The sequence below is a fragment of the Diadema setosum genome, chromosome 9 (genome assembly GCF_964275005.1).
Source record: "Diadema setosum chromosome 9, eeDiaSeto1, whole genome shotgun sequence".
NCBI lineage: Eukaryota > Metazoa > Echinodermata > Echinoidea > Diadematoida > Diadematidae > Diadema > Diadema setosum.
Window position 1 is genome coordinate 19,885,975 of NC_092693.1, and position 26,571 is coordinate 19,912,545.

Consider the following 26,571-nt stretch of genomic DNA (forward strand, 5'->3'; position numbering starts at 1 on the left):
AGAACGTAATCATGAAACAGGTAGATCTCGCTTAGGATTATGCACAAGGTCACACTCCCCATTCGGAACTCAAGTCATGTACGCCACTGGTTTCCACGAAAAGTCATAATAATAATATTATACACATACTGACATTCGGTTCCGTTTTACTCGTGTTTAATTATGTGGATATGTGGGTGGGTGCGTGTCTGTTTGTGTGTCTATCTCTGTGTCTGTATGCATGCCCGCCCGCCTGTCTGTCTGTCTGTCTCTTAACGAAAGGCGAAATGAGCTCACTCTGCATCTGCATTACTACCCAGCCAAGTCTGTTCGGCTGGACTTGGTGATAAACGGCTTTTTAGTGACTTGTTGGCAACAATGAGACATAGCTTGCTTTTGTGTCAGATTGCAAACAAGACATCTTATCCACAAGTAGATGCCTGATCAAAGCGCGAACCGACCAATATGATGATGACTTTGGACTTTGTTTGACTAACTAAATAGCCATCAATCGACCGGAGGGTTTTAGTGTTACAAACAGATATAATATGGCGGCGGATGATTGCGTCTAAATTCCGGAAGTGTTTATCATTTGTTTTGTAGGTCACGAACTCTGCATTGCTAGATTAGCCTTGGGTGATCAGAGGGACCCAATTAATTGCCTCCTGCCAGTGTATCTAGAGTATGTTTTGGGTGTTGTGTGTGTATGTGTTTTTTTTTCTTTCATTTGAGGCTTGACGTCACAAACTCTGCATGTGAGAGGTGTATCATACGATCCATGAATTCATATGACACATATAAGCAATGATTGTTAGTGAAAACAACAATATAACACCACTTCGACATCAGTTTTGTAATCCTTTTGTCACCCATAAAGAGATTATCTCTGGTAGAAGATTAATTAATCGTGGTGGCTTAATCCGCATCAGCGATGGAACAGTGTGTCTATAGAATCAGTCAAGAGTCAATTTGTAAAAGAGAAACCCGCTATCGGGCCATCAGGTTGTAAAGACAGAGTGAAAAAAAAAAGATTAAAAAGGGCGTGTCGTGTGTATGTTTCCTTTGTGATTCTTCCAGTTTAAAGGGATGGTATAGTTTTGGTTGAGACGGCGAATCGGGTTTTAACTTTTTACAAGATAATTAGAAACCACTTGTATGAAATATAAAAGAGCATACAATTGAACAGGACTTTAAAATTTATTTAATAAAATTGGTTTTGAAATCACCGAGACATCGAAAACAAAAGTTAAACAAAGTGGTCCTAATAAAGGTTGGGACCCAACTTTTATTAGAACTTCTCTGTGTCTGGATATCCCAGCCATTTCAAAACCGATTTTTGTCAAACAAACTTTTAATTCCTTTTAGAGTTGATATGCTCTTTTATATTTCATATGAGAAGTTTTGAATTACATTGTATCTCGTAAAAAGTTAATCCGGATTCTCATCTCAACCAAAACATTCCTATAAGCTCGTTCTTTTATATAGTCAGCATAATACATACTGAATGCATTTTCCTCTTTCCCTTCTTTGTATGAACACATTTCGTGAGATCGAAAGGGTTCATACCGTGTAATAAATGCTTGTCCCTTGTCCTGTGTGTTTCCAAGGAGCTTCATGAATATGAAGAAAAAAAAAATCACCTCCACGCAGTATTTCTTCTTCTCCCAACATTCCATCTCGTTAGTCATTTCTGTCATTATCGAAATTGAGCAAATATTGCAAAGTCATCACAATGTTATGTAGAGCATATACCAGACGCATGCTTCTATTTCGCAGAAAACATGTACTATCACATTTCAAGGGCCAAGAAACGCTGGTGTTCGAGAATGAAAGCCGCGGAAGACTGCGATCGCTGAGCGCCAGTCACACAGCGTTCCGTTCTCCGTTGACTTTGGCGTACGAACTGTTTTCTTCGCGTGGTAATTCTGGAGAACACATATCCAGTCTACCCACGCATGGCGATGACGTAGCGGTGCTACTACACGATGAGTAATAGGCAGCATGCCGTTCGGTGTATCAGCCCTTTCTGCCTGACTAATAGTTAGTCAAACGCGTTGGAATGTTGCGATAGGTAATTCGGAGATCGATTAACTCGTTTGTCGAGATAGAGACTCTCGACGTATATTTGTGTCAGCAAAGAGATCTACGTTGTAGTATAATATTCTCCTCTAAGAGTCTATAGCTTGTGAGAGAACAGCAGTGATGCACCAGGTATATGACTATGTGCTCTTTGAGAGAGAAGTTTCAGATGCCACAAAACAGAAACATAACGTCCCGTCAACCTGTTCCTTGATCCATCATACAATGATCATTTACCTAGAATCTATTAATATTGTCGCACTTTGTTCGGTATGTTCCATTCACCTTTTAGGGAAATCAAATCGTTTGTTGAACACCCTACATAAATTGAACATGAATAGGTATAGCTATAGAATAGAACCAGAGTAATATGTTTATTTTATTAGTGACTTTAATGACGAATTCAGAGATACAATGTCCTGGGTTAGAGCAGGATATCCACATGAAATCAGTACAAATAAGTTTACCCCTACATTGGAGTGCACTTGCCAATCTAACCTAGCAGTGGGGTGTATGGGCCATTGATCCAATCACTGTGCAATTGCCTGCAACGTCACGAATGTGGGGGTGGCTTATGCTAATACGGTAGTCGGCTATGAATGAGCTCGTCATCGCTCTGTGAGCACGCGCGAGTGGGGCTTCAATAAATTCCTGTAAACGGGTAGCGACTAGACCAGCTGTGACACGCGTGCATGTATTGGAAGCACGGTTTGCTGGATCGTCTGCCTTCGGTATTGGGAAATACATTGATCGGTGTGCGCCTTTACAAAACCGAGTGATACCCGTGCTAAGTACGCAAAGGATTGGCCCACGAGAGAGCGAGGGGAAAGCCTACCTTTTCTTGATTTTTACTTCTACCGTGCCGTGTAACACAGAAGCAGTACCGATGTCAACTATGCCAAGAGTGGTGTCGGATCAGAGGAACAAATTTGAGAATGATGAATTATTTAGGAAATTGGGTCGAGAATCGGAGGTACGTATTCCAACAACGCAGTGTTACACGAAAAAAAAAAGTCTCGCGCGGACTTTAAAGTAACAGAGAACTTTATATAATAGAGCGTGATGATTTTGATACTTGACTTTGTCAATATCATGTTATCGGACACTTATTCACAGCTCAGATTTCTCGTTGATATTATTATTATTATTATTATTATTATTATTATTATTATTATGAATGTAGTACCGCCTCAACGCGTATTTTCTGTCCGGTGTGAAGAAGTGTATTATTAACCGTGCTCAGGCGTACTCGTTCTGTTCAGCACGTTTTATCACGAATGCGACTTTTCGTGCGAGAGCCGCACGTTGCCAGTGTGTGTGTGTATATACTGGTGTATCCGTTCCGCGTTCCGCTTGGCGGAGTTCCATGTTTGGCATTGCGTAATTTCGCAAACCTTGCCCTTATCCCCCAACAGAACGGATTCAGCACAACAAAACAAACATCGTTTCCTCTTCCGCGAATTATACTTACTGCAAAAGAAGTTCAGTGACACGTACCACGTACCGTACGAGGCAGTAGTAAACAGTCTTCTTGTTTCGTGTACCCATTGCCAGGCAAACGCATTGACATTGTTCAGGCTCAAATAGGACATGATCGCATGATGCATTTGTTAGGCAAACTTGATCTCACTTTACCCAGTGGTATGTCACTTTACCCAGTGGTATGAAATTGCACTCTAACTGTTGCATTTATGCTGTAATCAAATCATCGATGCTGAATAGGTGCCATTGTTTCAGTTCAGATCTGCGATAGGATGTCCAATGGGCAATAGGAAAACGTGTATAGTAGTTAACGCAATTCCGTACTTTCGATTTGACATTTGAATCCGGTGATAGCAGTGATAAAGAGGAACCGATTGCGATAACGCATCAGGTATATGTCGTGCTATCATGTCGTACACGTACATTTCTTACACATGTTGTGACCTAGTACTTTGACTTAATGAATGTGAAATACAAAGGAAAGTATCTCTTCCCCTCAACAAATGGGTGATTATTTTGTAATCAATGTAGAAGCGTCAAAAGTGCCCTTAAACAAGTGCAAAGCGTATGAAAGTCAAAGCTGCTATATGCTGACTGTATTCTGCCTCTACAAAACAATGATAGGTATTTTGTGACGTGATGTACAAAATATTAATTGACTGTGATTTTGTATAGCTGAATTCTTTTACATCCTAAGCTACAAATCAAATATGTGATTTCGACCTAGTAAATCTACGTAATCAGGTAATAGCTGGATAAAAGAATAGGGCAAGGTGTTGAGTCTAACGTCTGTAAAAAAATTACTCTTTATATCTCCCCTCATCTGTCATGGGTTCTAATTTTAATGCCCTTATGGTTCTAGCTTGCCATATTATCTCTCCATTAAGCTGCGGTCATGGTATAAACTTCGATGCCATCTTTTCCATCTTATTCTCGAACATGGAAATATCACTGATTTCTGATAAATGTTCAAATGTGTGTTTTCTTATGATGTGGTGGCTGGTTTCACTTTAAGTCGTCACAGTCGGAGATGAGAATTACTGCTTTACCGTTTAACAAACAGGAAGAATAGGGTGTAGGCCTATCTGATACTTGTTCACTTGGGAATTATCATGCATAACTTTATCGGGTAGCTCGGGGTTAGGATAGATTGAAATAGTCACCAGTAGTGCTCACTTGCACTGCATCATTGGAGTATGATCATTGGTGACAACACGCGTGGTATAGACATTTTTTTTTTTTTTTTTTGCGAACAAAGGTAGAGATGCATCGTCTGTTCAAGGAGGTATCACAATATCATACCTCCTTAACGATTTGCATTGTATTTGTAAACTACCGACTGAGGAATGACCCATATCAATTCATTTCTGTTCATTTGTCGACCATAGTGGCATCTATATGGTGGGAATAGAAACTATCTTCTCTGTAATCCAGTGTGTCAGCTTGGGGAATCACAGGACACGTGAGGAAAAGGTCTCCACTCCACGAGCTACCATCTCGGGCTCGGGGTATGACCGGGTGCTGGCGTCGCGTCGGCTTTTGACGTTTACTCGCATTGTCGCTGGTAGCAGCCGAAATAGGACGCTGCATGAAAGGACAGTGGAAAATCTATTTCAGTTCATTATTATGGCCATGGCGTCAGTTTAATCACTTTTGTCGGGTTATCAGTGGAAAAAGGACATATTTTGTCTTGTATATCGTTCATTATTTCGACATGTCATGCTGATTTAACTACCGGTTCGGCGCCTCAGACCTTCCCCATTACACACAGTCACGCCGAGCTGACGGGCAAGTCACCGCACCATTCTCCGACCTGAGCACCAGCAATTCATACATGAGATCGCGAGAGCGAATGGATAGGAATAGAAGGGGAACCAATGGATGAAAAAAAGTGCAAGCTCCGATTGCACCCGCCATGAACTCGTCGGAGTGTGACGGGGGTCTGCACCCCGTAGCGAGGAAGGTCGTGCCATTATAACAAAAGAAATTAATGAAAGGAATGGAGGGCGGGATGTTGCCTACGTGAGTCTCCAACTCGATCATGAATGTGACGAGATCAATAGCAGTATTGACGAGTCAGAAACCTTTACAATAGGTTCCGGTCTGGCTGCGATGGTCAAGTAATAATATGATGGCGTAGTGGTCTCGCAAGCCATCGCCAGGACTTAGGGCCGAGCCGAGCAAGCGTTCGTGGCGCCCTGTCCCAAGATGGCTGCTGCCTGCCCAGCAGAAAGAACCCGTCTTCCGTGACAGGGCTAATTCACCACGCTGATTTCCCCGCCAGGGAATCCCCACCGACTCAACCAGTGTACCGTTTCCAATTTCCCGACTGCTATGTCCCCCAATAAAATACAGTCGATTCACTTCTCGTCGCTGCCCACAAAATAATGCAATCTTATCTGATTAGAAGCTCGCTTGCAGACAATCACCACCCAATTCCAAAATTAGATCTTTTTATAATGTGTTTTTTTTTTTTTTTTTGTCACAAAGATGATTTTATCCTCAAATAACCACATCGATATCTTAAAATAGATTTTCTGGTATACTGTAGTAATGTTTGATTGAGCAGAGTATATTGCAGACATATTGAAATTGTAAAATGACATTTGTTTTTATTGCAATGTCAACGTAACGACGAACACATTCATTACAGTTCTCCCCTTGCTGTGTACAGTGATTATTACTTTTTGTCACACATGTGCCTTAGACACGAATTAAAAATTTCAAAGCCATTGACTGAGGGAATAGATAGATATGGACATGCGTGATGAAAATAAGCCAGTCGTTCTGATCTCGCTCGGCGAGCTTTATAGCCTTTCTGTGCAGTTGGAAATCTGTATACTAAGGTGTCGCGTTTGTTACCAAATTTACGTTTAAAGCAAATAACCCAAGTCGTTATGATCACAGCGAACTTCTCCATTGAGTTATATAGATCTGAAGATGTCCAGCTTGTTACCAAATTTACATTTGCAACTTTACTTGATACCTTCACTGAGATAATATTATAATGGTCTAGTTTGGGGGTTTGTTTTCCCCCTGAAATCCTTCATCGAGTGAGAGTGGAGTCCAATTGTCAAGCCTTCATTCGGATATGTAATGGGTTAATACTTCAGTCATTCAACAGAGATACCAATTGTCACTATTTAACAGCATTTTATTCTCTTCTTTGCCCCAAAATACAACAGGTTAGAATATTTTTTCTCCCATTTCGTATTGCTACGAATGTCTATATTGCAGGGAGGTAGAAATACTGCTCCCTTCTCCCCCCCCCCCCCCCAAACAAAAAGCCTTTTCAGCTATTACAATACTGCAGTGCTATTTTACAAGGTTGGCATCCTAAGTCAATGTCGTGATAACTCTCTCTCTTCAAATTCCACTTTGTGACGGGCACATGTATATATTTCTCTGTGAATAAAAAGAACATTTTCCAGAGTTGGAAAATTTAGTTCTATATCTGGTGGATACGACGTTAAAATTCACGAGTGATAGTCATTTGCTGGTGAACTATTTTCATGGAAATAACATGAATGTTGATAAATCCTTGGAAACGTTACTGCAGGCGTTATCGTTCATATTAAAACTTCCCTGAGTCTCTCATTAAAAAGGAAAATATGCATCAATTGCTTTGAAATGTCGCTTACAAATTTTCTGCTTTCCATGGCCGTTACATATAGTTGAAGTGCACTTCTATAATTTCGTACGATTCAATCATTCATTTAACAAAAAGCATATATAATGAAAGGCATATTACCATGAAATATATTGCCATGGAAACCACGTAATGATGCATATGTGTAAAAAAGCAGACCTATGTAATAGGCAATGACGAGTGAAATTTGATTTTAAGTTTTAAGAGATATAATATTTCATTCACACTTATAATAAATAAATCAAATATCATGACCATTCCATGATAGTGACTGCACTTGTTAACTAGAGATAGATAGATAGATATAGATAGATAGATAGATAGATAGATAGATAGATAGATAGATAGATAAACAGATACGTAGATAGATAAGGGAATAGATACATCGATCAGATAGAGAGGGGGAGGGAGAGACAGGGGAACGGTATATATATATATATATATATATAAGGTGGATATACATGTGACTCAACTATATATATGCATTTATTGAAGGATTATGGTGCTGTGAGTTCAATAACCTCTCTATATTTTCTCTCATTCCCTTCCCACTTTTGTTGAATGTCTTCCTCAGATTCGGTATACAGGTTATCGTGACAGATCGCAAGAGGAAAGACAGATGCGTTTTGTCAACAGCTGCAGGGAAGGACACGCGCAATTAGTAAGTCACTGTCCATCAGAGCAGACACCACTTACACAAAATGTTATGTATACATATATTTATGTATTCATATATTTATATATTTATATATTTATTAATTTATATATTCATATATTTATATATTCATATCTATTTATATACAAATCCTCATTTTGAGTAGTATTATCAATGATCGGGTCATCAGTGGTTTTGGTACTATCACAACATCATAATTCTGATTACCACTATCATCATTATTATCACCAATATCATCGTTATGGTCAATAACCTTACAAGGATGATTATTATCATTGTACATCATATTGTCATCACTATGTACCTGTCTTCATCATTAATATCATAATTCTCGGTATATTCGACGTACTCCTCTTGTCACGTTAGCCTCGCCACACACTTAAAAGCTCTCCCAATGTTCCAGAAATGCGTTTCACACATTCATTAACATATAGAATATAGCTCAGTTATAATATTCTTTTCTCATGTCTTCCGAGGTACATGTACAACTGTATTTCGTCGTGATTGAAGGTCTTCCCGCATATTGCGAGACCTTTATTTTCATGAGGCTAAGATAACGACAAGATATGTGAATTTTAACTTCAGTATCTAAACCGAAACCGTAATTCTCCAGTACTGCTGGATCCATCCTAGATTGTATAACAAGATCGAGGCCTATGAAGATAACCATAAAGGTATACAGCGTTGACATGCCGGCATTTTAAGGAGCTGTCAAAACTATTGCTCGCTTGTGAAATGTATAAACATGACTTGGAACTGCCAATGACAGACACATAGGCCTATGGTGTTTAATGTCATGATTCTTAAATCCTTTTGTGAACAGCCAAATCTTTCCATAGAAACACAAAACACAACTGAGCATTATAATACCAGGGGTTTCAGTGATATGATACACTAATTCTCATCAAAAAGACCGAAAGAAAGAATGAGCTGATGAAATGATCTTGATATAACAATATCACGCCGGTACTTTAATTCCATGCAAATCTTCTATTTGTTGATCAGACAGTGTTTCACAAGTCACTCTTTTTTTTTTTTTTTTTGTTTCTTTCATATACTGCTCGACCTTTTTTTTTTCATTATTTTCATAAGTTTTAACCGCCAATGCTGTTCCATCAAGATGCTTTCTGATGATCGATTGCAGGATTATTCCTCCGTCAATCTTTATGCTGTGCTTACCAAGATTTCATTTCTCTTATGGTCGAGAGCTTATTCCTTGAAAGGAGACAAGATTATGACGGTGATAATGATGGTGCTCTCACAAAAGGAGTTGAAAGCTATTGTTGGTCGCATAAATCATGCACAAACGAGTACATCCATCGCTATTAGCACGAGCATTATACTAAAGGCGCATTACCTCATCCAAAACTCTCAGCTGTGTCCGCATCACGATCTCGTACCTCCTACCTATGCCTGTCCGCTATCACAGGCTCACTCCTGGCTACCCCAGACGGCCAGTGACTCGCGCTGGGGCTTCTATACCGATATTCCTTCTCCTCCCAGTCGCGTAGGATTCATATCCTACGCCTAATCCTAATAGCCTTGGGGCCTTTCGGTAGAGAAGATCCCTAAATCCCCCTTTCCGTGATTAAAATACCGTGTATTAACAGAGCGAACAGAAAACAATGGTCTGCGAAATCGTGACGCGAAAAGAAAGGCGCCTGTCCCTCGGGACTCGCATCTTTAGAGCATGCGTGATCTTTTCTTTCTCGTCCTAAGCTTATAACTTCGTGCCTGTATTTATCATACCTAAACCTTTCTTGGATACTGCTTTACCTTAACTCAAGCGCATGTAGGAATTACAATCCTCAGTTTTAAATTCATTAACAGTATGCATCGAATTAACTCAATGATTCCAGTTTATCGTACTATGCCTTTCTGTGGACTATGATAGTGTGCAAGTCAAGCAGGCACGAGGCGGCGGCGTTCTGATAGAGTTGCAGAGAGTGCAGTTTGAGTGACGGTCATACTTTATTGTACATATCGCAAATTAATAAGCTGAATGAATTTCGCAAGAAAAAAATTATATAATATTATACTTTCTAATGTACATTCTGTACATACATAGATTCTCCGAATGACAGTTTAACCCTTGTCCTGGATGCCATTTCACCATACCCTCCTTCGATAGAATTTCATGACTGTCACTCTGCTCGCACCCTGATTTTGCTGTAGGCTACCGTCCCTATACCACTGCCAAATCGAGGTACTTCTAAGACAGTAAATCGTCTAGTAGTGTAGCCTGTAGCTACGTGCCTCACACAATTTTCCTTCAACAAACAGCGTGCACATAGAAAAAAAAAATATATATTTCCACAAAAAGAGAGAGAGAGAGAGAAAGAGTGTACACCTAGCTGAGAAATATTGACTGATTAGTTCAAGGTTGCCCTTTTTCCCCAAACCTTCGACGATCTAAGCAGCGGAGGACGGCGGACGTGTATACTGTGCACATGCCCCGCTCGAAGGGCTCCCAGCCGCCGGCAATGCAGGCACGGGTGTCCTTCCCGCTCCCGTTGTGCTCTGCCTGCGACGACCTTGCTACTTCCCTTGTTTACAGTGAACTTCTACAAAGAAATATAGCTGCCATATTGTGTGTATAATGCATTGGCGTATATCAACTCAAGATAATGACGATAATCGAAAGAAACAAAACAAAACAAAACTGCGTGTTTGTTAATGTGTGTTGGGGTAGGGAGAGGGTGGTGTAGAAGCAACGCTGCAGTCCTTGTTTCCAAATGAATGTGGGTGGTTATTGTACTATTTTCATATCTCTTAGTAGGACGATTTGCAAATAAAGAGATCATGGACAATGTCTATGAATTGACATGGTTTTCAGTATTCGCGTCTTTTTGCAATGAGGTTGAATTATAGGTCTTGTAAACGTGTTCAAAAATATTGTTAGAAAAAAAATGTAATGCATTATTGTACTGTTTGAACCTGTACTATTCAATGGTTTCTCATTCTCAGTACAACCGCTAGAGACCCTTCTGTGATTCAAAACCTACCTTTGATATACCAAGAGGTATCACACCTTTTATACTAACTTTCCATCTATTTTTCTCCCTCACTCCCTTTCGTCACCCAGTCCTTCGTAGCAACCGGCACAAATCTCCACCTTCAGTTTTACCCCAACTCATGGAGCGAAACGAGCGACAGAAAACCAACCAAAGAGTACGTCGACTTCGACAAGGAAAACGGAAAGGTCAGTGAGCAGGAAAATCTGTCCGTCTATATTTCATAACCCCTCCCCTTACAGTTGGCTACAATTACAAACAAAAGTGCTGATATTTGATGAACAAGAATACAAGAGCAAAATGCTGGTCGAATTTCATTTAAGTAATAAAGGGAAATACAACTTGATAAGATTTAGCAATTTCCTTCGGAATTTTGCTCATTTACCCCCCCCCCCCCCCCCGAACAATTTTGAAATACCATTGGAAAACCACTATGTCTGTAGGGCAGTTCTTTTTATTTGTACTGCCATGCTTTTATTCTAAGTTTCTGAGTATGCAGCCGAATTATTTATAAGTGTAAAATGTGAAGTAGTATAAATCCAAGGAGTTCAGTCAAATAAAACAATTTTAGTACTATCTTTGTTTTTTCATCCATAAATCTTTGACATTGTAATTCAACTGATTGTGTCATAAACACATAACTATTTTATTGTTGAGGTAGTTGTAAAACAGTAAAAATTGTATATGTATCACAAACAGCCCTTGCCTATGATAATAATATACCCGACTGATTTGTGAATTTGTCAATGTCAATAAACACTATTGTAAATGTTTGTGTGAGATATCCAGCTTGACGTTAGCGTACTTAGAATAATGATGCTGCTGCTGTTTAGGGAAATTAGGTTTGACATGTATACAGTTTCATGGCAGTCCCTTTATGTCCGTACCAATGAAGAAGACTAAACAACCTCATTGTTTAGGACATAATTGTGCCAAAGACTCTACACCTGAAATATCTGGAGGATCATGAAAAGGAACATGGCCTCCCTGAGCCGCTTATATGCTTATACATTTAGTGAGTAGCTGATACCATCTGCAATTTAAGTTGACAAAGATAATATGTATGGGTTTAATGTGTAAAATGCTAGTGATTTAGACATCAGTTTTCATACACTCCATTGCATTGACATTCTCGTTTGATTTAAATGCTTAGGAACTCACACACAGCAAGCTTGAAAATTTGTGTTAAAAACTGGATAACATTTCAAACATTGAGGAAAAACTGATCATAATCATGATGAGATCTTTAAAAAGGAGAAAATTTGTATTAAGAAATTGGACATTTCTAACATTGAGGAGAAATCAATCATAATCATGGTGAGATCTTTACAAAAGGAGAACTCCGAGAGTACTTGCTTGACAATAAAGTCGACAAAAACGTTGAGGGCATAAAGAAATTTCAAAACTAAAAACATTCGTGACCGCAAAGATGATTATATCAGTCATGAACGTTGTATTCCTTTTAACCTCCACGCCATCAAAACAGTATAGGTACAATTATCATTTACATGTTTGTAGTGTACATAAAACCATGGAGGTAGATTTTGTGTAAAGTTAGACATAATTTTGCGCGGCGTAGTTTGGCGGAGGTTTTCTTGAAGGGCAGGTACATTGTCAAAGAATCTCATTTTCTGAATCTTATCGAAAAGAGGGGAACTGTTACTAGGAGAACAAAACTTGGTGACTGACACAAGGTGGACGCGACTCCCAAGAACACGGGAGCGACACCTTGCCGGTTAGACGAACACTGATTATCGGCTCAGCCAGTATTTTTTCATTCTTATCATTCAGGCTTGATAGATTACAGGATGAAATGGTGTGAAGTAAGAAAGAGCTGTCTATATTTAGTCTGCAGTATCATAACTATGTTGATATCAACCGGGTTTTTTGAAGGTGACGTGTTTATAAACACCTATCGTCATTCAGTGGTCTGTGGTGTCTGCTACACCACGACTCTTGACTCGGCCGAAAAGAAGGTCGCCAACTGGACACCGCAGAGCATGCCCGCGATGAGTCTCGATCATCCCCCACGACCATCGACAAATCTTCCGTCACTAAATTTGCTTTTAACCCCACTATATGAAACAGAAGTTAGAGTGCTATAATACCAAGATTCTCCTTCGCCATAATACTGTTGCTCTGTAAAACATGGAGGAACCGAGGTTTTCCTCGGTTTAAAAAAAAAAAAATAAAAGTACATTCTTTCCACATAGTATTTTCTTTCACCCATCGAGGAGCAATTTTTAATATCAAAGGAAGACCAACTCACCTTATTTCGGTGATAAGTAGATAGGAGTAACTGAATAACCTATATCGGGTATACTATTCTCACGAGCACAGAATTGAGTCTCGGTCATTTCCGTCGGATAGTTTTTGTACCATTAACACACCTGTATTTTGAAAGTCTTGGTATATTGGGGGCCTGTTGTAGCACACGACGTAAGGCTTTCCCTCTGTCGGTTGTCAGCAGACGAGCAGACGGTGGTCTTCCCTCGTAAATTTGTTATCTACCATAGATGAAGAAGTATGATGCGCACGCGCTGAATGTAAGGAGAGGTGCGACGCCACTCGTTTCGGTGATTATTCCCGAACCATTAGGGCCATGTGGAGAGAGTAACACCATACGTTATTACAGAACCCCTAAAAAACATGTGTGAGAGGATTTATATACTCTTCCTTAGCGCATTAAGATGTTTTCATGCTCATCGTTATTTATGTAACTACCTCTGCAATTTGTCTGCAGAAGGTATAGATGTACATGTATGTCAGTCTAATGCATGAACCGTGTTATATCGCGCGGCTTAATCTATGTGTGATATTATAATATTTCAACTGCAGTCTCCGTCTTTTGGGAGAGTGCTCAATTATCTTTTATGGTCTTTGTCTCAGATTTCTGTGGAACCCTCTCGACTCTATACAAACGATTTTCTATCATCTGCAATTCTCCGTTTAATGACGTGTCACGGTCAATAACTCTAGGCGGGAAGTGCTCTTGACCCTGCAGCATTGACCCATAAACCTGTGTAATGGTCACTCTGCTCTGTCCAAGCAAGCTTGTAGCGGTCACTACGAGTGCATTATGCAGCTCAAAGTGTGCATAAAACGCTGTCATCGTTATAGGATTGGCTTAAATAAAAGTTAGGAAAAGAAGAAGTGATAGATATTGCTTCTGAAATTATAGAGTGGATGGTTTTGGGGAATGCGCAGCAAGTATATGGAAGGCTTCCCGCGGACGATCGGGGCAGATGTTTCACAGACTACCCGAGTAGGAGCCTACATTATATCAAGACATGTCTTCCATTCACTTCTGTAGGAGACTCGGGTCATTGGCTTTAATTCACGAGATTAATCCGCCCGCAAACATTCGATAACTGCTTTACACTGTTAACGACATCATTCTCTGCTATGTTTATGACCTGGCACGGATAATGATGTGATACTTGTCAAGGCAAACAATATCTGTGCCATTATCATCATCTATGAGCGTGAGCCAGAGACCGAGAGACAGGGCAGAGCGGAGGAGAGCCTAGATAATGATCGTTCGATGTGCTCCGTGATGTCACAATCTAATCGTTGATGCATTGATATTTCGCAGCATGGCGGGGGGAATAATAGACTTAAGCGACTGCTCCTCGGTCTCGCGTTTAACAATGACAAAAAAACGGGTAAACATCTCACCTGCAGATAATACCGTGTGACCTTCATCATCATAGGCCAGAGCTCTGGCGTAGCCTTTTGTTGGGGGACTATGATCGTTGTTACTCAGAACCCAGCGAGAAATAAGTCAATGGAACCGAAGTGGATCCGCCATTTTCTGTCCCTATTGCTTAATTCTTCCTGTTTTCTCTCTTGCTTTCTAGTCTCTTTTTTATTATTGCGTTTTGTAGCAGTTTCTTTTGCCTCTACCCCACCCTCTCCCCTTCCATTTTTCCTCTATTTTTAAACGCACTGGCCCTGACAATAGTTCATAACAAGCCTGCATACAGTCAAATATCGGGGAAACATGATGGAGGCAGACCTCAGCTTTGCGAAGTGATCTGTGAATGTTCGCGGTCGTTGCACCCATTTTGTTTTGGGCAGCGTAATCTCCCTCTCAGTCCTTCTCTCTCACTCTCTCTCTCTCTCTTTCTTTCTTTCATTCTGTCTTTCTATTTCTTTCTCTCTTTCTATATCACTCCTTTCGTAAGGCAGGACTTTTCAGTGCTTTAATAGCATAAGCCTTGTTGGTGTACGGCTTGATCAAACAAAAGCATAATTGCTTTAAACATAGAAGAAGGAAGATAGACGAGAAGGAGAGATCGAGGGAGAGATAGACCGGGGAAAATCTCTTATCCTGATTTGTAATCATTTCAAACACCAGATGAATTATATCCGAGACTGTTACTCGGAGAATATCTAGGTCTAAAAGAAGACTGTTAAAAGCTGTGATAGAGACCATATCCGTCGCGCAGGAAACCCAATTCTTAAACTACAATTCTGCAAAAACTTCATGTGGCAAGATTGAGTTGCCGATTATGCAAGTTTCTAAGATGCGGCATGGTTATACATTTATTAATCTGCAATGTATAAGATACGATTATGTATATGATATTATGTATGCATGATATATATTTGTTGTTTAAGTATATTTCTTTTTGCAATTGTTTTGTCATATGTCTTTTTTCACACTCGACCATGAAAATCGACGAGCACAAATTGAGGCGGAAGATCAAAAGTGCGAGATTCATAACGCAATTTGATTCTTTACTTTTGAAAATGCATTGGTATAATATGATATGCTGGAAAAAAATGTATATGACTGTGTATAATACTTGAAAATTGGTCTTTGATGTGGGAATTTGATGATGATATCCGGCGCGGAGAGGTCCATTGTACCCATGTTTGCCTCCAGCCAGATCCTAAGACAAAATTCATTATGAGAGATATATCATTGGCGGCTTTGTCAGCGTACAATGGCGCACGATAATGAACTTGTTTGCGAAGAGGGGCTCGGTGGCCCTATACAAGAATACGATGTTTGTATTATAAAGATGAGCTGATGTCTCTAATAAATCTGAAGGAGCGGCTTCGACCCCTGGCTTCCCCTCTTTTCTTTTGTCGTCGGGAGTCGGGATTAGGGCGACGATCTTGTCTGCGAGCCCCCAATGTCAACGCACGCAATAGAGTATTAACAGGAAGTGATGGTTTTGATGGGATAGACGTATAATTAGTGATTCTCAATAACGCACAGAAGGGGCTGTATAATTTGCCCACGCTCCCCGAGGCATTTTGCGGGCCCTTACCCATATTATATTGGGCGAGCGGTACTTGGGGTTGGACTGTAGGCATTCAGAGCCCCGGCAACAATGGACGCAAAACTCCGGGGCGGAAATGCATTTTGTGCTGTTTTCATGGCGGGTAGGTTTTCTGAAAGTCGTCATGTTTAATAGCGGCTGTCATTTCGCGAGCCATTTATCATCATAAGTCTGTATATCTCTCACTCTCCTTTCTCTCTCTCTTTCTCATTTTCCTGCCCCCCCCCCCCCCCTTCCGTCCCCTCCCACCCCCTTCCCCCTTCTCCCGGCTCTGTTCCAGCTCTTCTTAACAAATTCAAGTGTGCAAGGGGAGTACGACGGCATGTTGTGTCAATGAACTCGTGGCAGAGAAAATGCGTGTTGATGTAGCGTAAATGTATCCTGTTTAGGCGCGCAACGTTTCACCAACATGGCCAGAGAGTTTGGGCAGTGAGATAAGCAGTCGCCCGCCCCTCCATGTCTGGCGGATCTGACCGCGATTTTTCATGGAGAAGAGAATGTACGGCTGGAGTAGGAAAAATGAAAGCAGTCGTTTTGACCTCGGTGACAAAGCAATGTCTGTTTGTTATTTGTGTCGGTTTTTGAGGCAGAATGTTCATACAGAACAATATTTAGGCAGAAATCGTATCGAAGAAGAAGATGAATGATATTCCTTTCCGATATGGAACTGTTTATAGAGGGGTTTGCGGATTCATAGCGTAGTCAGCTGTGGCCACATTTAGGTCCGTGTAAAAGACAAACTGGTGTCTTTAAAAATGAAAAAAAAAATGTATATGCCGGATCTGAATTTTATTTTCCTCTTCTTGATTTTGAAAACGTCATTATAACGTTCATACTTTGCAGCAGTCATGAGAAATCCCTCCTAAAAATCGTAATGATGGTGATGTATTAACACTGTCACTGCAATGTGCAACCTTCTTGGATACAATAAAATTGGATGTTTGACATGATGAGGCCGAGAGAGTTAATATTCATCGGCTGTCTAGTGGGGAATCCAAATGCATGGTATATTTCCTACCACCTTCATTTCTGTGGCCCTAAGATTTATAACATTTCGACTATCAAAAATTACTACGAATCTCACCACGAAGAAATTTGCGACTACACTGTCTTCACGAATACCTGCAAAGCTATGTCCTCTGTCAGTTCCCAGTTAACCCTTTGTGCTCTTCAAGGGCTGCTCGACACGGAAAGCCCCACTGAGTTGTACACACCGTCCAAAGTCTCTGGTATAGAAAGGGTTAACACATAATTGTTTTTGTGTGCCTTGAGTGTTGATTGGCACAGAAAATCCCCAAGCACGATGTATACACACTGTCCATTAAGTTTCGTAATGTTTGAACACACACTGCTGTCCAAAGTCCCGGCACAGAAAGGGTTAAAATCACGTAATTTCACTTTCGCAGACATTGTACGATGACAACATTAATTGCCATGCATGTGATTGCATTATGTTAATCATTATTGCCATGTGACTGTATGATCTCAGTCTACGTTGTGGCATGTATATTCTTCACCTCATATTATAGTAAGGTGTAAAATGAAGGCCGCAATCTGTCGAATGCGACATGTCGAATACAATAAAATCAGACAAAGATGGTGGGATTGTAAAAATGGCGTGAATTCCCGCGCTCACTTTCGGTTTTTGTTTTAATTGAGAACTTAATATCGAGCAATGTCAGACATATTGTTGTGAGACGTGTAAAATTCAAGCTATTGAGGATAAAGTGTGACGAAGAAGTTGAAACATCCATGGTTTCATGAAATAGGATGGATGATCATCTGGAGTGTGACATCCATTTCAATTCAATTCTATCTTTTTCATTTCTTTTCCCCACAAGTAAAAGCTGTTTCTAGTCATAAATTTTGATATGAAAAGTCCGCGGGTGAAAACCAAGAGGAATAGCGAGTTTGCAGTCAGAAAAATACATGAAGATAGCATGTGCTGCTCCTTTCCGTAATCACTCGAAGTAACCGAAATCGAGCTTGTCAGTTGAGGGGTAATTTGCACTGATTTTATGAAATTATTATCAAGTAGCATCGATTCAAATGTAAACACAAATGAATAAGCCTAACACGATATGACGGCTTCTTTCCTATTTCGCTCGGTAATTGAAATAAAAAATGCAGAATGCCTTTTCTGCGGAAGAAGATTCTTATGTACGCCATCATCTAGTGGCGCTAACAAGGGCGAAGCAATTTGCTGGCTAATGCCGAAGAGGAGGAGTCATCGGAGAAGCATCCCACGTTGTTCTTCGCGCCAAGAAGTGCGCTAAGGAAAATGCCTTCCGTGCTTGACTACAGATCGAAGCCAATAGATCACGTCCTGCCGTTTAGACTAGATAGGTTTTCCTCTTTGACACGTCTGTATTGTGACTACTCCTATTTCCATTCCAACGCCATTAATAATACAAGCACGCTCCATACAGCGAGAGCGATTGTAAATTAACCATTGTCCCCCTTCGCCATGAAATCGTATTATTTTTTCCCCGCTCCTTCGTGCATGCTCCCTCTATTCTATTCAATTGGCGGATCGGAAGTGCGGAAGGAAATCAATAGGTATAAAACGAGACTTCACAAATGATTGGTTTCTGAATTACGGGTCGCAGGACGCACGCACAACGTCATATACTCCGGGAGTGAGTATACCAACCAGTCAGGGGCAGTGCGGCACGGCACATTGGTCTGTGAACCAACGGGAGCCACGGGGGGAGGGGAGATGGAAAAAGTAGGTAGCGGGCATTGACATCGCTGGCTGGCCGGAAGTATAGCAGCGAGGTTTCGGAGAATTCGTCGCGCGGAATCGCCCGCATGATCCTCTTTATTTCTCTCCCTCTCCTCCTCTCTTACCGTCTCTCTTATATTCTATGTTTCTTTTTTTTTCTCTCTCTCTCTCGCTCTCTTTTCGCTCGCCCCCGCAAGCACCGACGGGCCGTATATTCACTGGTGCAACACAAGGTTTCTTCCAAGTGCGACCCGCTTCCAAAACGGCCACGCGGGACACGGGGTAATTACCCGAAGCCAGCAGGGCACATATCGTCTGCAATTAGCCCTTTGAATGTTTGACACTACACTTTCGCTTTCCGTTCATGCTGATTTCCTCACCGGCAGTCACAGGGTGTGCGTACAATAAAAGTGTTCCCTCACAGCCGAGGCTTTTCATCTCCCCCCACCCCCCCCCCCCCCATGTTCACGGACAACTTTTTCTTCTTCTTCTTCTTCCTTTCCAACCTGTTTTGGGACTGGGGTAATGTGTTACTGATTTTCGCCTGCACTGCTGTTATTTGATAAACAAATCTATCTTGTTTTCCTCCATAAAGCCGCATAGACGTACTCAGACCTCTTGAAAAGTGGCATTACTATGTTTCTGTCGGTCACTCGTAGGCCACAGTCTTGACCGGAGCAATTCCATAAATTGGCCTGAATGACCACAGAATGGTACTTGTCCTTCGAGAAAATAAACATCACAGGGTAATGCGTAATACGTCGGAGCAGCATTAACGTAAACGGTAGGACGATTGCTCTAATGTCATGACTGTTGCTTGTCTCATTTAGGAAGATGCTCATTTACCATCTATTTGGCAGAGGTATAGGCAGTTGAATCGTGGGTGTACCAGCCAAATTTTTTGGGGAAGCAATCATAAATTTGATTACAGTGATACGCAACTGAAGATTATCATTTGTCAAAGTGAGGGTGAAACTTAATACTTTCCCTAAAAGATATATCTCACTACAAAAAAAAAAAAACAACAAAAAAACAAACAAACAAACAAACAACAACAAAACAAGCAAAACAAACACACAAATAAACAAACCAAAAACAACAACAACAACACGCAAGGTATTCAATTCTGATTCATGACATAATTTTAACGATAAAGATATTTATTTTTCGTATCTGGAAAAATTTAAAACTTCAGGATAGCAAATTTTCGAATTGTTTCTTCAATTGTTTGTGTTTGTTTGTTTGTTTGTTTGTTTGGTTTTTTTTTTTGGGGGGGTTGTAGTTGTTTGTCCTTCAAAAGCGTAAGTGCGATTTGCCTAATTCACATTTTTATGTTGTAGTACCAGAGTGAGGCTGTCTGACAATTTTCAGTATACACTGCAGAGTCTATAGGTATATACAGAGTATGGGGTAAGTGATTCAAAAGGTCGCTAAAGGTCGCCAATTCTAAATAGCGTTCTCACCCCCTTGGTCAGATTGAAGGGAATACTCGATTCCCAGTCAGCGAAAAGACATAATTCGTGCCATAATTTAATGCGCCTATGAAATAGTGGGCATGGTGTAGTTGACACGTTTTTTCCGCTCCGTCTACCCGATTGATAATGATATCGACATACATATGATAGGTGTACGACTGGATTGCACCGACCATTAATACGGCCCACGACCCATTGTAGCTGACGACGTTGTATGCGTCATAATTCCGGGAATCACAAACACTTTATTGTTTGAGCTCTTGAGAGGGCGTCGTTCGTGTTTGTGCAACCGCGCATCGACCTTCGCCGGCGAAACGAATGACTGACAACGTTCTTTACGGTCGTCGTGCCCCTGCCGGGGCATATCGCGCGTTATAATATGTCTCAACATGTTTCAGTAAATACTCATTTAGTGGGGCAAAACAAATCTGGTGTGGTTACTATCTCTGTACCATGAATGATGAAATTCGAAACATTCTGGAGATTTGGTGAGGATATTATGACATAATATGTGTCATTTGCTTACAAACGATGACCCGATCTTCCGTCGTTGCTGAGAGGCGCTCTTATTATCGCATTTTCATCATTCTCCTTCAGTACTTCGTGGCGATCGAGATATGGACGCGGTTTTGTCAGCATCATCAGATCCGTCTCAAAAAAAAAAAAGAGAGAAAAGTTTACACGCTTTGTGTGACAAAATCATGCTCAGTTAACTCCAACTTTGGCTACTTCATTTCCTGTTTTTCCCTCTGCAGTGTATTCACAGGACCAGACGAGAGTCGCTTAAAATGGACATTGCTATCTCTGTTTATTTACTGAACCATTGCATCAGTCAGACCGTGTCACTGCCAGGGAGCCAGATCGACTTTCAAACCAACTAAAAGCAAATTATATATACAATTAGATGTAATTACGTATATACAACCGTCCAGACTGTATTTCAGTTATCTATTATACTGTCGCTAAACTGAGGAGTATCGAAATGAAATGAGAATCAGAGATACAGATGAATGGTTCCGGCAACGAAAATGCATCTTTTTCTACTCGAACTCGAAAGCTGGAGGAAAATTTAATACCAACAACCAAAAACATAATCTCCTCGAATGAGTGATAACGCAAGCATGGATGCCATCGAAATGAGTGTAGTATTAAACTTGATGAACCAATTTCAAGTACTTTGTTGAATGTCTTGCCGTGATGTATTAGTGGGCTAGCTTTAGAGTGTGTGTGTTTGGCATTGTATTTTATTATTATTATTATTATTTTTTAGTCAGAATAGTTTTGTCAACAAAATGACGCAATGCCTTTCTCGCTGCAGAAAGTTCGTCCTTTCAATAGCCATTGTCCTTGCACGTGATTGCGTGGTTGTCATCCTGTGTTTATCAGGAGATGAGCTTATTTTTTTAGGGTTGTCAGAATATTTCCCCAAATTGTTTACAACGTTTAAATACAAAAATACTCGTCTTGCATCCGGCCATTATCTTACCTCCCCTCCCCCTCTCCCCCGGACAAACCAAGATTGAGGTGAGATCTTCCTTTACAAGCTTGTGAGGGTATAGTTTGTTTTGATTTGGTTCCCTGTTTATATGTTTGTTTGTTTTTTGCACAACCTTCACTGTGTACATTGTATATTCGCATTAGTCATACAAAGGCATTTTCAGGCTATGGATCGCTTTACATGTCCTATAGCATCAAATAACTCTAGTAAAAAAAAAGAAGAAGAAAAAGACTGAATGAATGAATGAAACTTCAGCAAGAAGTAATAAAAAATACTAGAACAATGGCAATCGAAGGCTGCTATCTTTGTAGTGCTGCCATAACATATTCAGTGTGATTTTGCTCTTCATAGCAACTCTAACAGGTCTTTCTGTTTGGCTACCAGTGAAAAATGAAATCAGCTGTTCTTTCTTCTTTTTTTTTTAAAGGATATCAATATACCAAATAATTACCATAACCATAACGGTGAATGTCGAACGTTGAGGCAAACCTATATTTCGTCAGTGCTGTCTCCTCCTGATAACAAACCGCGAGATTGTTATAAGACCCTGATGCCGGAGGAACATGTACGTCGTGAATTCATTACAACATCGCGACAAAAAACGTTAAAGATATCCAGAAACAACAACAACAACAAAAACCCCAAACATGATAATGTGAAGTTAGCCACAATGAATTGAATCGGGAATTTACAATCAAACAACAAAATGAATAAATAGAAGAAAAAAATGAGAATACGGCGCACGGGTCTCTTTGACACGTCGTTACAGAAGCTGGAACGTCGAACACGCTTTCTTGATTGCCAATCAGTGTCAGCGGAACCATTTCCGTCAAAATTCCTCTCTTGCTCGTTAGATCATAGGAAAAATTTATGAATAATATCAATTTCACACTCGACTACCCGCACGCCGCTCTCTCTGTCGGTGTACAGAGGCCCACGTCACTCCGCGCTTTGTCTACCCTTTCTTCCATCCGCAGCCACGGTGTTGTGGTGTCAACGACAGAACAAAAAACAACAACAAAAACAAGAGACCCTCGCGTCGAAATGAATAGAAAAAGAGTGCAATGAGGTGTACCAATTATGGACTTCAGTATAGCGGTGTGAAATTTCACCCTTTGCATCTGCTTATCATTTGTTTCAGATTTCATATCTAGTTATTGACATCATGAGAAAAATAAACATATCGTGTTGAAAAAAAAGTGCGTCTCTAGGTAAGATTGCATGGACCACTGAAGTAGAGAATTATATCAATTTTCCAATATGAATATGACATACTTTAGACTGATTTAAATCCATTCTGTATCATGACTTTTTTTGAAGTTCAGTCTTTATACACTGAATTTTCAAATACTTGTTACTATTTATTGATCCGCACTGTAAATGTATTTTGCGAGTGTAATTTGAGTGGATAACTTGATAAAATGAAATGAAATGGAGAAAATTAATTGATAGCAAGGATTCGCAATTTGTCTGACCTTTTCGAGGAAATTTCAAAATCTTTTGATTTGAGTTTTGTCATCCCATGAAAAGACCAAAGCATCTGAGGAATTTATTTATGGAACATATTATCATCATTCCTTGAAATGAGAGCTAGGCGTTTTGCACTTTCTGGCATTACTTTTTTTAACACAAAATGATACCGATTAAAACGGACTTAAACCTTTTACTTGCTCACACACACACACACACACACACACACACACACACACACACACACACGAGAGATGAATGGGTGAATGGGTCATTGACCGGGTATCGCATAAGATTTTGTCTTATGACTTGCATGACTGTACGAAAAAACATTACGCTTTTAGAACGAACGCCACTTGAGGATATACAGCGCTCGTACACACAACAATGATTGAGAGCCTTTGAAGCACAGATACCCCAGAGACAAACGGGCAGACAAACATACACAAACACAGAAATACAGACAGACACATAACACATACGGTTGCATACAGAGACAGTAATAACGGGCAGGAAGAACTGCCATGTCACCCCCTCCCTATATAATTATCTACTTGAGGGGAAATTGTCATGGTTATTGGTACGATACGCTCACCAAAGAGCTGCAGCCATCGGCTGTGTCCCACGCGCTGAGCTAGGGGGTGAGACAAACCGAAGTCACACCGACTGTTTGGCGGTGGTGCTCCGTTCGTGTTTTGTCTCGGGGTTTCAGGCAGCTGATATGACTTTGCCTTCATGGATGGCTCTCATGTGGACATCTACACCTGAATCATAATGCACTTTTGGCTAATTTGATGTTCTATACTATGAGAAATAACCTCAGAAACAAACAAAACACCCCAAACATTTTGTTTTGGATAACATTTCATTAATATTATTATTATTATCATTATTATTATTATTATTATTATTATTATTATTATCGTTATTATTATCAATATCATCGTTATTATTATTATTATTATTATTATTATTATTATTATTATTATTATTATTATTATCATCGTCATCATTATCATTATTTCAATAATTTTAATTCTATGTTTACCTAGTTTATACGACATATTGCCGATTTTTTTCCCCTTTGAAACATCTTGTTATTACTTGCTTCTCCACTTCAAATATGGTTACAATGAAATAAGCAAGAACTGTCGATAACATGTTATGGACTGACAACACAAAGAGCTTTACCACAACAACATATAACCGCAGCCGTTCCCTTTCCTTGTATAGTTTACCGATCAACCCTCAGTCCAGTGAAGTGTTGCTCCGTCTTAAGCTCAGAAAGAAAACCAAACTCGTCACAGTTATTTAACGTGTAGTCAATTTCTCCTTTTTTTTTTTCTTCCCCTTGTTCCCAATAGGTATACCTGAAGTCACAGTTCATCCTCAACGGCGTATGCGTGATATGGAAAGGCTGCATAGACATCAGCCGGTTAGACGGGGTTGGCTATGTGGAGTTTGATGCCCAAAGAGCCAAGGTAAGACAGAGCCAACCACCCGACCTCCACATTACACAAAATAGTCCAAGAAAAAACAGCAAGTAATATGATTTATTGTCACCTTGGGTGTTTCTTAAAAAAGAAAGCAAAAAGGAAATTCATAGAAACGTGTTTATCTGTGTTTATTGCAAGGCATGAATCATAGTAGCATGAGTATACAAGCACTTTTCTTTTCTTTTTTTCTCGTGTCAAATAACATTCCTTGGCAATGTTCTTGATAATTTTAATGATGATAGCAGGTTTATGGTAATGATGATAACGAAATACAACACGAGTTGTCGTAAATATTAAGAAATAACATGATAATTCATTATTGCCGAGGATGGAAGTATCTTATTAACAAATGCGGTTTGGTCATAACGTTTCACGGATCGTGATTCTGTAATTATTCTCACTGACTTTCCTCGTAAAAAAAAAAGAAAAAGAGTCTTTTTGACATAAACTGTAATAACACGCAGCTTTTAAAAAGAAAATGACATCATGATTATTTGCAAACGTTGTTTTTAAGGCTCTCCTCTTTGTTCCAAACTAACCCATATTATCACAGCTGAAGAGGGGATATTTTATATTCGGAATTGCGTCTTTCGCCGCCATGCGAGTGTTTGTTCCGTGGCACGCAGATAACTTTATTTACAAGAAGGAAGATGAAATTATAGGTCCACGTGCTATGCACACAGAACAGAGCGCTTAGCGGGAGAAAAAATGAATATGACGGTCATTAAAAGGTCAGATCAGGCAGTCCGATGACACTTTGACCTTTAAAACCCACCAGCATAACAAGTCTACGTATACGATGGCATAACCTCATTGCGTCATCTCTGTTTTTGTTTTTGCTCACTGTCATCTCAGGTATAATTTTATTTGTTATGTGTTTATTATTATTATATTTTTCGCCCTCTCCATCTATCCCCCGTTCCTGAATAACAGGAAGAAGACATGATATACCGCGCCACGATGGAGCAGCAAAATAGGCGGCTTCGAGAGTTTGAGGAGAGGCAGAGGTTACACAGGGAAGAGATCGAGCGCGCGGTGGGGACAGAGGTGAGCACTTGAGCCACGCCCTCTCTCTCTCTCTCTCTAGAAAAAGAAAAAGAAAAAAAGAACGAAAACCAAACGAAATAGAAAACAAATGGAAATTATGACTCGTGTTGCTATGGCAACGCCTTTTGAACCGTGATCTGTGCCATAAACGATGTAGCCTTTCGCCGTCTGAAGGAGGAGGAGGAGGAGGAGGAGGAGGAGGAGGAGGCTGAGGATAGGGAGGAGGAGGAGGAGGAGAAGGATGAGGAGGAGATGTAGAAGGAGGAGAAGGAGCAGTTGGTGTCCTGGTTGTTGTTTGGAGAGTTGGGGCCGCCCTGCGCTGGAATTTAGTTGTTTCTGAAATGTGTAGTTGTTCATGATTTTTTTTTTCGTTGTTCGTTGTGTTTCTTCTTTCCGTCTGTTATCTATTGTGTATGTTTGTATGTATGTATGTATGTGTGATTGTGCTTCACACAGGAGAACTTTCCCCCTTGAGTGTGTAAGCAGATGTGACAAAATGATTCCTGATGCCGGAGATTTCAACTGAATGGATAGCCTATTTTTATCATGTATTTATGTATATTTATAAACTTTACCATCGTTCTTAATATGTTGTATGTATAAAGTCATAATTTATTTTTTGAGCCACACTGTATGCAACGCATATTATGCAAGCGTACAGTTTCGTCATCGGTCCATGGACTAAAG

General features: G+C 40.2%; 1 protein-coding gene across 2 annotated transcripts in view; it reads left to right on the forward strand.

Annotated features, from left to right (window-relative positions):
* The first annotated feature begins 2,854 nt into the window (after positions 1-2,854).
* LOC140233051 (core-binding factor subunit beta-like) overlaps positions 2,855-26,571 on the forward strand; it is a 71,225-nt gene continuing 47,508 nt past the window's right edge. The window contains exons 1-5 of one of the 2 annotated variants that reach the window (XM_072313161.1): positions 2,855-3,031; positions 7,764-7,850; positions 10,951-11,067; positions 24,706-24,822; positions 25,771-25,884. In XM_072313161.1, coding sequence (XP_072169262.1) covers positions 2,945-3,031; positions 7,764-7,850; positions 10,951-11,067; positions 24,706-24,822; positions 25,771-25,884 — 522 coding nt within the window. In that variant the 5' untranslated portion in view covers positions 2,855-2,944. Of the gene's footprint in view, positions 3,032-7,763; positions 7,851-10,950; positions 11,068-24,705; positions 24,823-25,770; positions 26,056-26,571 lie in introns of those variants that run through there. The other variant, XM_072313162.1, reaches the window with a different exon arrangement.